The sequence below is a fragment of the Petromyzon marinus genome, chromosome 38, assembly GCF_048934315.1.
Source record: "Petromyzon marinus isolate PM22_M1 ecotype Great Lakes invasive population chromosome 38, UKy_Petmar_22M1.pri1.0, whole genome shotgun sequence".
Classification (NCBI taxonomy): Eukaryota; Metazoa; Chordata; class Hyperoartia; order Petromyzontiformes; family Petromyzontidae; genus Petromyzon; species Petromyzon marinus.
The window spans coordinates 11051727-11065961 of record NC_133704.1 but is presented as its reverse complement, the minus strand read 5'-3'; the positions used below and the strand labels follow the sequence as shown (position 1 = coordinate 11065961).

General features: G+C 46.0%; 1 protein-coding gene across 5 annotated transcripts; it reads left to right on the top strand.

The window, feature by feature from the left end:
* Positions 1-261: 261 nt before the first annotated feature.
* Positions 262-13239, top strand: VMA12 (vacuolar ATPase assembly factor VMA12). 5 transcript variants are annotated; one of them, XM_032967615.2, is made up of 7 exons: positions 262-568; positions 1603-1963; positions 3747-3820; positions 4232-4321; positions 5457-5499; positions 6212-6324; positions 10391-13239. In XM_032967615.2, the coding sequence occupies exons 2-7, from the start codon at positions 1789-1791 to the stop codon at positions 10484-10486; spliced, it is 591 nt and encodes a 196-aa protein (XP_032823506.1). In that variant the 5' UTR covers positions 262-568; positions 1603-1788; the 3' UTR covers positions 10487-13239. The 5 variants fall into 5 exon arrangements, with proteins under 5 accessions (XP_032823506.1, XP_032823503.1, XP_032823508.1 ...); XM_032967612.2 differs by having other exon boundaries at positions 561-694; XM_032967617.2 differs by lacking the exon at positions 262-568 and adding an exon at positions 815-926.
* The last annotated feature ends 996 nt before the right edge of the window (positions 13240-14235 follow it).

Below are 14235 nucleotides of genomic sequence, written 5' to 3'. Positions count from 1 at the left end.
CTCACCCCCTCTCTGTGTTGTTGTTCCTCCTCACCCCCCCCCCCCTTGTTGTTGTTCCTCCTCACCCTCACCCCGGAGGTGATGGAAGCCACCAGCAGGAAATCGTCAACGCCGCCCGCCAGCCACCGCGTCGCACATCGATGACACCCGCGTCGCGCTTTAAACACGCACACTTAAAATAATAATAATACTAGTATTATTAGTAATCACCAGCATCATAAATTGTCGATCGTCGTTACCTTTACGCAATCTCGTAATTCGCACAGACGTCTCTTTTTTAATCTCGAGGGCGGCGGGTGGTGGTTGAGGTGGTGGTTGTGGTGGTGGTTGACGGTGGTGGTGGTGGTTGTGGTGGTGGTTGACGGTGGTGGTGGTGGTTGTGGTTGTGGAGGTGGTTGACGGTGGTGGTTGTGGAGGTGGTTGACGGTGGTGGTTGACGGTGGTGGTGGTTGTGGTGGTGGTTGACGGTGGTGGTTGACGGTGGTGGTTGTGGTGGTGGTTGACGGTGGTGGTGAATCTGTGGGGACGACGAGGCGGGGGAGGCCCCGTGACCTTTGCGTGCCGCTGGGTGAGAGGCGTCCTCTGCGGGCCCCCCCCCCCCCGCTGCTACTGCTGCCCCGCTCTCTGCCTCTCACGCCGCTCCACTCGGCACGCCGCTCCACGTTCGTTTCTCTTCCCTACGAGAGACGAGACCGTGAGTGGGGGGCCCCGCAGGCTTCTTTCGTGTTATCGACCGGGGGGGGGAGGGAGGAGGGGAGATAACGACAACAACAACAATCATTCATTATTCGTGCGTGTTGTTGTTGTTGTGTAATAGCCACAGCGCAATGGTTGATGTAGAAGAAGCTCGTTCGTGTCGGACGATCGACGTTGGGGGGAGGGAGTTCGTGAACGCGCCGGAGCAGAGCGGTACAGAGCCGCCACTGGTAGGGGAGTCACTTGGAGCTTTGGTGGGGTGGTGGTGCGGGAGACCTCGGGGTGCAGACGTTTCAGTTCGCCCCAGATCTTGACGCCTACCGATAGAAACGTTTCTGATCGACCTCGGATACAGGTCGTACGGCGCGGAACCGGAGATTATACACAGTACAGTATATTATATACACAGTACAGTATATTATACACGGTACAGTATATTATACACGGTACAGTATATTATACACGGTACAGTATATTATAGACAGTACAGTATATTATATACACAGTACAGTATATTATATACAGTACAGTCTATTATACATAGTACAGTATATTATATACACAGTACAGTATATTATACACGGTACAGTATATTATACACAGTACAGTATATTATACACAGTACAGTATATTATAGACAGTGCAGTATATTATACACAGTACAGTATATTATATTATACACCGTACAGTATATTATGTACAGTACAGTATATTATACACAGTACAGTCTATTATACACAGTACAGTATATTATGCACAGTACAGTATATTATACACAGTACAGTATATTATACATACACACGCACGCGCGCGCGCATTGCATTCTGTTGGATGTTCGGACACAAGAGTGATAATTATTGTGCTTGAGCGATAGATAAAAAAGTCCCGTTCTCCTTAACCTTGCAGACAGGGTGGAGCAGTCCCGTTCTGGGACCTACAGACGTGAAAAGTGCCGAGGCCTTAGATCGCTTGGGGCCAGAGAAGGCCCGAGTGCGCGCCTGCCTCGCCTAGCGTCCCCGCCGCCTCCATCGCCTCCTCTTCCGCCCGCATCCTCCCACCGCCACCGCACCCGGTGTGGTTCTCGGGGTCACGATGGCCACGGCTGTGAAGATGACCGCCCGCGTTCGCGACGCGTTCTCGTCGGCCCTGAGGGACGAGTCCCTGGCGGGAGAGCTGAGAGCGGAGCTGGAGGCGGCGCTGAGGGAGCAGGACGGAGCCGTTCCCTTCACCACGCTGCGCCACCTCCACGGGGCTTCACGGAGCCAACGTAGGCAACTGCTTGCTGGTCGTGTGCTAAATTCGTTTATATATGTGTGTGTTTGTGTGGTGCTGGTTGGACATTGTCTTTGGTTCTTTCGGTAAAGTCACGTAGAATGGGAATAAAATAATAAATTGATACAATAAAATAACACAATAAAATTCTCACGACGTTTCGGCCACAACACAAGCTGCCTTCATCAGGTGAAGGAACGAGACTGTCTGGAGGACAGCGCTGGAGCGAACACAGGCAAGCTCAGATCGCGACCTTTAAGCTGTGTGAGAAGAAACAGAGCGCCTTGACAAATGAATTAGCATAGAATTTAGCATTGAAATAGCTGAGTGATTAGCTTGTGACTGGTCACAGAAATGGCTATGTTAAAGTCAAAGCATACACATTCACAGAGGCACCTAGTTGGTTGGACATTGTTGGGTCCACGCGCAAGTGGGTTTTCCTATTCGCCCGTTTTTTTGTAACCCAACAATAAATACTGCGTGTGAATGTATCTGCCGTGGTGTTAATGGCCTTCATAGGTGCTCGCGAATATAGCACGTTGTCCCGACAGTCTGTTCAGGCTATACGGGGAGGATCTATGGTGTAATCATTAGCACACTGCACCTGCAATCCAGAGGTGGCCTGTTCGATCCCCTGTTGAAAACAATGCGCAACTTTTCTTAAAGCATTTGTCCACCCAACAGTATAATTGGGTTACTTCCACAGTCGATTAGCATATTGCGTGTGGTGGGGTAAAGTGTGGGTATGCCCTCCTCTTCCAAAACGTTTGGCCAGCGTGGAAGGTCAAGAGTAGGTCTGGTCTTTAGACCAGGACATGTTTACATATTCATAACCTTTTTGAAATGTCTGCATATTTAAGATGCAGTGAATGAGAAACAAGGGTAAGAGTGTAATAATTCGTACTTTAAATGGGAAACCAAGTTATGGTGTATGACAATATTGGAAAAATGTAGTTAATTGGGGGGAAAACGCCCAAGTGTTACATAGGGGTGACTGTGGTGGTAATACAGGCTTAGGTCTTGCACAACTAAAACGTTATTCTATTTGTTTTTTTCGGTCAAGTCACGTAGGTAAAAAAAATGCAACCAACTAATTAAAATCACGACGTTTCGAAGGCAACACAAGCTTCCTTCATCAGGTATAAAAAAGGCACAGCAAAATAATTGTAGAGTCTGTGCCTTTTTTACACCTGATGAAGGAAGCTTGTGCTGCCTCCGAAACGTCGTGATTTAATTTGGTTTTCATTTTTTATTTTTTTACCTACGTGACTTTACCGAAAAATAACAAAGAGTATGAATCCTTGTAGTCACGAAAGCTTCAGATCTAGAATAAAACGTTGTAAAGCAGTGTGATCTGTTGATGTACAACATTGAGCCAACAACATTTTAATCTATGTATGTGGTACTTCTTACACACCGTACATAGCCAACCATGCCAATCGGAGGTGCGGGGGCAGGACAACAACCTAAACACAAAGAGCAGTTCTAAAGAAATTAGTTTTCAATATAGATTTTGAAGTGCATAGGCAATACGTGGTTGGTAACTGGTGTGATTTGATCTTTCGTGGTCATACAGGCTACAATATATTCATCGTCATTTTGCCATACTGTCCTCCACCAAGGGAATGTAGATTATTTTATCACTGGCTCACGGCCCCTAACAGAGACGAACACCACCCCAATGCTTATTTTAACAGGGGGACTCTTTAACCCGATTTAACCCTTGTTTGAAAAATATCGGAATACGTTTTTAATACATGTTGATTTGTCATTTACAGAGGAGCCGCTCTATCTGCATGAACTCCTGGAAGGCAGTGAGCTTTATTTTCCTGAACCTGAGAAACCTGCCAGGGTAAGTAAGGTGAACTAATTGTCATGGACATTAATTAAGGAAATAATAGAAGGTACATATAAGCTTCCATTTACATGGCATCCGAATATAACATTCCAGAAAGGCAATGTTGTTCGGCAGTGGCCCTTCTTTATCTGACATCAGAATGGATACTACTCAAAACGTCGCTTATTATATTCTTCCTTTTAAGGCATCGTTATTGACAAATGTGTTGCGTTTTTGGTTTTGCACCACTGCCAACGCTATATCACAAAATAATTAGGTATAATTATAGGTGGCTGAAATCCCAATTTAGAACACAGAGCCTCATAGGTGCTGGCCCAGTTGTTCTGAAGTGGTGCTAGTCCCCCTGAGTTGCCAAGCTATCTTTGTTGACTTTTTTTCTCCTTGACTGCGTGCGGTGCCATGTAGAATCCAGAGCTGGTGGCACGACTGGAGAAGCTAAAAGCTCAACAGGACAATGCGGAATACAGGCGCATGGTCCGGAACGTTGACTGCAAGGTTTGTGTGCTGTGCGCGCGTTTGTGTACAACGGTAGAGGTGAGAGGCAAGGTGTGCTTTACTCACGCCACTGGGTGCAAGGGCTTCCACGAGAGACAGCGATAGGTTATTTTGATATTCTTTTTCCACGCCACCCCCGGACGTTCTTGAAAGAGGGTGGGAGCACCGCACGTTACCCCACAAGACGCGACCTGCCCATCGATGGACTTGGGTAGACAGAGGCCGGAGGGGATTTAAGAAACTTTCCCCATCGTTTCATCTGCAGCACCAGTATAACCGGCGATCCATGGATTTGCAAGTCCAGTGTCCGAACAGTTACACCACGGCAGCATTCCATTATGTATTTGACAGCACTTGTTACGTCCAAGCACCTGTCGATCACAACTAGCAATACAGCTAAGGGTTCTGATAGAGGGATATTTGACTATAATGAGGTTAAGACGCATTAGAATATGCATTTAAGCCAATATATAATAATCACATTTTTTATTACATCTGGATGCACCTGTACTCCCATTTATATTCCGGTAGGGTTCTATCCCCCTCCCCGGATACCGTCGACGCGTTGTACCGAGCTTTGCTTGCTTACCACAGTAAAAACATTGAACAAAAAATGTTTTTATTTAATGTGCAACACAAACACAATCGAGGTTACACATATTGGCGTGGGAAAAATATGTGGGCGGAAGCTGTGCCGTCTGGGCGATTCTCCCCGTAGTGGGGGGCCGGTTAGAGTTCACCAGGTTCTGGTGCCGTTTCCTACAGCGGTCGGGGCCAATGGTTGGGAGCGGGAGATTAACGAAGGGAGGGGAGGGGAGAACGGCGGGGTGGGGGGGGGTGAAAATATAGTTCAATATTATTTATATTATTTGTACAAGTTGAAATAAATTTGTCATGTTTAAGCTGTAATTAAATATATTTTAAGGATTTTTATGAACATTCTACAAATTATAAATGCAAGTAACAAACAGCAGAAGAACATGATAAGAGCCAACATATCTGATTGGCATGTCATCATTATAAGCAATCCACTGCGCAATTTCCGCCTTCTAAAATGCTTGTGTTTGTAATTGGCAAACGGTGACTTATTGAAAGCTGAATTAATGCAATCGATTATCTTGATTTTACTTTTCAGCGGCTGAATCAGTACGGCTCGATCGAAGACATAGGAAAGGAAAGTAAGATTTCTCTTCACAGTCTGTGTTTTGCGAGCAAAATTCCAAGTCGGTTGGATTAACGACATCACCAAACCGAAACTCTTTCCGAAAACGATCAATAATTAAAATATTAAAATATAGTATTTATACTGACGTGATGTCACGATGTAAACATCTCATTTCCTGACTTTAATTTGAAAGTCTATTTAAACCAGGGGTGAGGATTCTCTTCTTTAGCCCATCCCTTTATTCTAGATTTGATTCTTTAGCCCATCCCTTTATTCTAGATTTGAAGCTTTCGTGACTGCAAGGTATTTACCTACGTGACTTTACTGAAAAAAAAACAAAGAGTATCATCCCTTTATTGTTTACTTCTTGCAGCCTTTTATCAATCCACTGCTGAATGAAGACCTCCCCATGCCGTGCCAGTCATGTCATTAGACCATACTTCACCACGCCAGTCGGTGTGTGTGTTGGGGGTAGTTAATAGTGCCATTGTGCGGGAAGTCAAGGGTACTGTATTTGTCTTCTGGAGAAACCGACCTCTGCGATGAGCAGGTTAAATCTCCACTCCTGGCTTAGGGCTGCCAAAGTAGATGAGCAATGCTTGTTTGAGCAGGGAGATAAGTTTTATGTAAGTGAGCAGAAGGCACTTGTGTTTTTAAAGTTGTTATTTTCGCTGCCACATCCGGTATAATGAGTCATATGGAGTTGCTTGTTTTGTTATCCACAGTGAAGTCCGTGAAGGCGATGGTCGTGACCATGTTCAATTTCCTGATTACGGTGGTGGCAGCGTACGTGTGCGTCTACCTGGCCAGTCAGTACGTGCTTCCCAACACCACCTCTGTAAGTGCAGGGATAGGGTGGGATTATTAAATACACATTACATGACATTATGTACCACATAACAGTATTCCAGTGCATACTGTTCATCTCGCCGATATCCTGACATTTTGTGCCTCAATTGGCGGGAGGTGCTGCCACTTGGTGCTCAGTTGGGCTACGTGTGACCCACGCCACTGGCAAACCCTGCGCAGACTCGGTTACCGGTTTAGCTGACCATACTGGGATTTGGCAAATACAAAAAAAAGTGTTGAAACCGAATTGAATCTCTATCTGAATCTCTATCTGCATTCAAATCTATCTCATTCCTGATAATTACACACATACACATGTTGAACACATTTCTTAAAAGATAAATTGGCCAAATATCTCAAAGCAGAGCCCTCCTGAAAATAATCTTGAGGTTCAGGGAGGCTTTCTTGGATAAACAAATTACATTATTGTTTATTTATGGTATGTGATGAATTAATAAAATATATTTGATGCTCATGATACATGCATATAGTTGTGCCATTGAGAATAATTTATAATTATTAAATGGTGTCTTAAGGTGGCACAGTGGCTAACGCACAATGCTACAAACCCAGTGACTTTATTTGAATTCCCGACCGCCGCTAACATCAGTGGTGATTAATATCCACACTGACCAGCATGATGAAGAATGGTAACCCACACAACCGGACAGCCTCAACCAGCAGTGAATTGACAAAGGGCTTTTAGATGATATGATGTATGTAAATAGTTTCTATAACACCTACAGCTATAAGAGGTACTCCTACTCCCTCCCTCATCCTCTCATTTGGCAAGGTGAAATTAGCAACGTTATATGTAGCTATCGAGTTTATTAATTAATTTCTATCGCCTCTCGGAAGGCTTGATGGACATCTGCCATGCCCTGTTCCACAGCGGTTTAAGGCTGACCCGGAGTTGCTTGATTAGGGCGAACACCTCGGAGGATGTTCTTGTGTGGGGTCACAATCGAGCCCCTTGTTCGCGACGGTGGTGTTGCGGACACGTTTCCCACCGCTGTTCGTCCGGGCAGAAGTAACTAGCGTTGAGGGCTTTGTGGCCCTGCTCCACAAGGGTAGGGGGGGGCGGAACTTGAGGGAGTGACATTGAGGGGGTTTGAGAACTCCTCGTGTCTAGAGGTAGCTCCGGGTTGTGCATGATGCACTGGTGCATCAAGCATGTTGTGCCCGAGCAAGTCTCTTTCCAAGGCTCACCCTGACTTTGGTTTTGTTGCGGGCTCCTTCGAGATTGCTTCTGACGACGTCTGAAAGTCAGCCTCCTATCCCAATGGGTGCTACATATTCGCCACAATGTTAAATTAAGTTACTCTTGAGTTTTGTGTGGTGGGGTAAAGTGTGGATACTCCCACCTATTTTGAGATGTCTGGTCTGCTTGGAAGAGTAGGCCAAATTACTCTCCAGAGCGGTTTTCTAGAGGTCCCTCAAGTGGAGGCCTTTCCACCAGCAGTGGCATGAGCAAGCAATTGGAAAGACTGTACATTTGCCATTACCTTTCATAAGCATATATTACTTTTACACAGGTATCATGAGTGCTATGAGGAGAGTTGAAGTGTGATGCAATGGTTAGCAAATTGCACTCTGAACCCTGCGGCCTGAGTTTGATTCCCGACCATGACTAACTGGTCATGAGCCCTTCCACGTGACAAATCAGTAATGATCAGAGCAGTAAAATTTGGTTAAACTATCGCCAAGACCGAGACGGCATGGAAGAGGTTGATAAAAGCATGCACAATTATTTTGTGTCATTGTCAGAAGTGTTGGAAGTGATCTTAATTTATTTAACTTGATATCCCAAATGCTTACCAATGGTTGTTGCAGTGCTTGTGTACACTAAATCTCTTAATGGATGGTTTCCATTGTGCAAAATACCCTGTAAAATAATCGGCTTATCTCTTTTAACGAGGCGTTTATTTAGAAATAAAATGTTCTGTCGGTACAACCTGTTTATACCGAATGAAACCACGGTGCAGTGTTTTGCCGTGCTCACGATACAAGCACAAATTGTTTTGTGATGGTGAACATAACGTCATGTGATATCTGATTTCGCCTTAGTCCAAGGCGGTTTTGTGACACAGGAAACCCCCTCTATGTTCTCGAGGGTCTATATTCTTGAAAAAACACTCGCAAATGCATAATTCTCGAATGCAGAAACCTTGTTCCAGTGGGGGAAAAATGGGGTTACGTTCCTGGTACGAGTGAACATTGGGGGGAGATGGTAAATATTTAACAACAATGGCTAAAATAATTACGTTATAGAGAACAATCTTTTTGTTGATTACCTTTGATGGTGATTTGACGATGGACTGAGGTGGTGGTGATGGTGAGGAATTCAGGAGTACGACTCCTCGGGAGATGCAGCTGTTTGATAACAACGTCGCACAGTTATCATTTTAGCACTCTGGGGGAGCGTGAGCCGCAACACTTTCCCCGATTGCATTCGCGTTCTTTTTAACAAACCGCGTAGTCGGCAAGTTTATACCAACATGTATAAACGAGTCGACTGTAAGTCCGTATAAAGTAAAAGTAATGTCGAGTTCAAAGCGGGATTACTTGCGAGACTGAGGACAACGCGGGCATACAAAGGGGCGTGCCTAACCTTCGCACACCGTTTCAAATGTAACAACATTCTGCGCGCACCTCCCCGGTGTCGGAAGTGTGGCACCACGTACACCCGCCAATACCGGAGCCCGGCGGGTCGCGAATAGGGACCTGCTATACATTTAGTCACCCGCGAATCCAGAACTCGCGCGTAGCGAGGGTTTACTGTACACTATTTTACATGTTTCTATTGCAATGTGTTGGGTGTACAGTATTTTTTTTTATAAACACGCTGTGTGTGACAGTCATTTATTTGAATATAAAGTGTGCGCGAGAGAGAGATACGGCGGGCGAGAAAATAAGGGGGCAAGATGACGCGACGTACACAAAGATGCTCGAGGTAGAGGAAGGCACGCCGTGTATCACAGCGCGATCATCGGTACTACAGTTCCAGCTCCCAGCATCACCGAACAACGCTGCCAACACTCGTGCTGCTCAGGAAAGTAGTCCGTCACACGCTAGACTCGCGTTATAGCGGGCGCGTTGCGCCTTAAGCGAAACCCGTTCCATGAAAATAAAACCGCGTTAACGAAAAATTGCGCAGTGTGTGAACACCCGTTACATTTTACATTTCTTGGCTGTAGTGATGGAAACTTGATTGTCGTGATGAATACTTGAATGAGGCTGGAATTGCATGCAAAATATGACCACCACAGAAGGAGTGATCATGTGTCTTCATGTGCATGACTGTCAGCATGGGGAAGCTTCATCCAGCAGTGGATAGATGATGGCTACTAATGATCTATCATTGCGATGATTTACCATACTCGGCACAAAGAAAACCACGCCGCTCTGCGCATTCACTCTTGTTGGATGATACTGGTAGGAACCTCCTGGTTACACCAGCCCATGGGATTATTGTGTCCGTCCGTCGTGCACCCAAAAATGGCAGGGGTGGTGCTGGGTGGAGAGGGGAGGGTGGGGAGGGTGGGGCTGGGTGGGGAGGGGAGGATGGGGAGGGGCTGGGTGGGGAGGGTGAGGAGGGGCTGGGTGGGGAGGGTGGGGCTAGATGGGGGATGGGAGGGGTGGGGCTGGGTGGGGAGGGACTGGTCACCCCGTGGTGCCCTTATAAAACTCAACGTTTAACCTACTCACGTCGGCTTGTGCACGCCCTCACAGTCGGGCATATTTGCGGAATACACCATGCCACCGTTGACCCTGGCCATTGACCGAGCAACCCAGCGTTCCTACCAGCCCCCTCCGCAGGAATGCGTTGTTCGCAGTGCTGTGTGGAGGTGCCTTGCGAGAGATGGCAGTGATAAAAACACGTGCATACACCGCCCCCTGCTGAACTTAGCGGTGTCAACTCAGCGCTCTGTAACTCCCTCTGAGCCACCCGAATATCTCTGTGTTGTTCCTGACATTGTTTTTTTTGTAAATGTGCCTCTCCCACGGGCCCTCTGAAATGCGCGTAACGCTCGGCCTGTGTTTGCTTCCGGCAGCGTGTGCTTGCAGGAGTGATCGCCGCCTCCGTCGTGGGACTGGCAGAGCTCTACGCGCTCGTGAAGACTGTGGAGGGGGAGATGGGAAACCTATAGCCCCGCACACAACGGCCACACGCTCCACTGGGCCGCGTAATGATTCAACAACCAATTACCACACCACCCCTGTGGTACCATTGGGCGAGGGGTGGGAGGAGTCGCTGCAGGAACTGAGCACCCGCCACCCCCCTACTTCTCTCCCCACTGCATGCCCAGCTCCATTTCCAAATGAGAATTTTGTATTTATTCCGTCAGTATAAGTCCTGCACAGCAGTGGTTAACTCCTGTCTATCCCTGGGGGGGGGGGATGATACCTCAAATGCCCGTCCCCTCTCTCCAACCTCCCCATTTCCAATTTCTTGTAATCAAGTCAAAACATTTAACAGTCGGAGGGGAGCTCTACAAAATGCTAAAATTGACACAATTAAGCGATGGGTGTGCTCAGCCTTTCCCCAATACACCGGAGGAGGTGAGAGCGAGACCAGAATATGTGATAGGCAACAGCAGGTCGTATTGTTACGCATTCTGATCACCGTTGAACATCTTAGCATGTTTTTTTCACGTGGACTATGTTGTGCCACCCCTCAGTTTGTATGCTTCCCGTTTAAACAACGTCACACTACTGGGCTGCCCAACCCTGTCACGATTTGTTGATTTGTCACGATTTGGGACCATAGTTTCAAGAATCAATCACATTGTTTTTCATTGTTTTGTTTGTCCATGTCTTTCATACCATTGGCAAAAAACGTAACATTTTAATAGATTTTCCGTAATCATAATCACTTTCATACACGTGCAATGCATGCATTGTGAGCATAATCAATTTTAAATCGATTACCCATTGCATGCCTAAGAGTGATCATGCAATTGCAGTAATGCAATGATAACGTTGTCTTAAGCAAACTGCAGCTGTCCATTTTTAGCTGAATAGTTTTTCACACGAAATGTTAAGTGCGAACTTGTACACTCCTGAGACATGTGTTGGTTGGTCGGTGTGTCCAAGTTTGGAGAATTGTGTAGAATTCGTATTTAATTGTTCCCTTCATGAATGTTGAGCAGGACAAAATACGTATGTGATGAGCTGGATAAAGGACACCTTACCCTGATTTACGTATGTCTGTATGTATGTTGAACTTCTTTCACACCGTACGCAGTCAACCGATGCTGCAGGCCAGTATCTAGGCTGACCATTGTAGTCTGCTGTCCACCTGGACATTCTCACTGTCAGTGGTTAGACAGGCCATCCACATCACTGGAGTGGATTACATCATTATATTTGATTATCACTGCAGATGGTAAATGCTGTACGTTCCTTTTGTCCAGACATCGATTAAGGCCTGCAATTGCCCGGACTGCCAAACCATGCTGCAATTCAATTAATCTCGCACAAGCTCCGGCAACCGCTACCACCAACAGTAGCTACGACCACAAAAGTCAGCGGAGTTCTCCACGGTCTACTTCTACACCACCACAAAAACCACACGTTCTGCTTTGGTTGTAGTGACGTCGAACAGTTGGTTAGAGACCCACAAACCCGTATAGACATCGTAAGGCTTGTAGATTGAAAATAGAGATGCATATACGCCATAATAGATTCAGACTCAAACGGAGAAACACAATTTGATGCCCGCGCACAGAGACGTAAAAATTGATACGGATCAGCGGTGGCCAACCGGCATCTCCGTAGCTCTTTAATCCACCACACATGGCTCTATCGAAGTGTCATAACGTAGAACATACAATCACAGTAGCAAAGAATAAATGGAAGTTGTATGATATATACACACTTGGTTCTTGGCAAAACTCACGTGTACTTTTTGGCTCTTGGTCTGTTGTTACACGCTGGCCACCCCTAACGTAGAGATTCGGACTCAAATGGAGAAACAATTAGATGGCCTGACATCGAGACGTATATATTGATATAGATGCTGTGGGGTCTGAGAGGACGGAGAAGCCAGTGTTGGCATGCCTCCCTGTGACGCTTTCACGTGTGAACGGGCTGTGTAAAACGATTCCCCCATAGGCCAACATGAATTGTTCATGTGTTTAACGAGGTGGACAGTAAGTGCATGCAAGATATGTGCATGTTGGTGAAGTAAGTAACACATAAAGCATCACCTTGTGCATCCAGTGATGGTTTCCTGTTAACAAATTCAGCAGTTGACAGAATTTCATTTCAAAGGTTTAGAAATCGCTGTAAAAGTCTCGTAATTATTCAGCATTGCGTACTTCTGTATGATTCATTGCTTGTAGTGCCTTATATTTTACAGTTACACGAAAGAATACAATTACTGCTACGATTCTGCATGTCCGTGACTGATGTCCTTAACTACTGACCCCAATCATGATCCATATCCAGGCTCATTGAGCGTCATGAGGTTTTGATGGAGTTTGTTTAATTAATGTGTTCAACGATTTTATTTGTAGGTAATTCAATCATCGTGGGATTTGGGCTATGATGCAGGCAATGGCTTAAGCGTGTGAATCGCGATGTTACTGGGTGTTGAACCTCCAATAGAAAGGAAATTTCACACTAACGGGAAATGAATAGAGGGAATTGTTAGTCCATGCCATAGTAATGTGGAATATCCACCAATGGCCCAGAGTTGTAAACTGGAGATGAGCACGACTCCATAATTGTTGACCAGCAAGCCATGTTGATTTTTGTCGGATTGACTTTACCCTACACAGGTCACAGAAGTGGGGTTTGTTTCACAGGTAAAAAGGGTCTTGGTATTTTTATTTATTCAATTGTGTTTCCGTTAAAAGTTTGTATTTACAATCTGCACGCAATAAAATGCAATTGTGCATTTTGTGTCACGTGTTTTACATGTTACAGGCATTTACATGGTGGATTGGTGGCGCAGTGGTTAGCACACTGCTACAAACCTGCCAATCTTGAGTTCGATTTATGGCCATGGCTAACAAATAGTGGCAAATGATAGCAGAACTGGTTCTGGATCCTCCCCCTACTTCACTTCATCCAATTTTGACCAGCGTAGTGAAGTATGGTCAAACAAACCCCCATGCTCAACACGGCTTGGGGGGGGGGCCTTCACCCAGCGGTAGCTTCACACAAGACGGAGCTAATATTATTACTGGGAATTCCAAAGCTACACGTATATAAGGACAATATTAATAGATTGCACAGTGTGGCCTTGCATGCATTTAAAAAGACTCATGTTTAATGCCACGGTGCAATGCAATCTAAAATACATCACAATCTTATAAGTTCTGCTTTTTTAAAATTGTCTTTAGCGGCGCGATGGTGCAATGGTTCTTACACCTGACATTAAAATCCGGAGATCGCGGGTTCGATTCGACCTCCCGCGCGGTAGTTCATGACAATAGGCATGGGGAAGTTTCTTAAATAACTCCCTGCCCACTGTTCACCCACCGGAATAGGAGGACTGCATCTGGCGGGGTAAAGCGTGAGCACTTCCCACCTCTTTCAAGACGTATGGCTAACATGGAAGAGTAGGCCAAGTAATCTCTAGAGGGGCTCTCTAGAGTTCCAGCTAGTGGAGGTCATTCTGTCAGCGGTGGTAAGAGCAGGCAATTTGCAGGGCTGCACCATTATCTCATTATTTCGTCATATCTGCGTACGCACGCCCTCCCTGTCTGTCGTTGCCCTTCATGGCTCTAACAATTCAGGTTCTGCGAGTCTTGTTGAACGTTGAACGTGAGATGTTGATGCTCACTCAGCATGACTAGCAGGGCACGTGCGCGCCCTTTCAGTTCAGGTCACATTGTCCGTCCCCCAGGGAGAGAGTATAATCGCATTGCCCACAACGATTTAACCGGGG

What these genes read in the sequence shown, in the direction of transcription:
- VMA12 (XM_032967615.2), top strand. Translation starts at nt 1,789, where the DNA reads ATGGCCACGGCTGTGAAGATGACCGCCCGCGTTCGCGACGCGTTCTCG. An exon ending in CGGGGCTTCACGGAGCCAAC is followed by an intron (nt 1,964 to 3,746) that starts GTAGGCAACTGC and finishes TGTCATTTACAG; the next exon opens with AGGAGCCGCTCTATCTGCAT. An exon ending in AACCTGAGAAACCTGCCAGG is followed by an intron (nt 3,821 to 4,231) that starts GTAAGTAAGGTG and finishes GGTGCCATGTAG; the next exon opens with AATCCAGAGCTGGTGGCACG.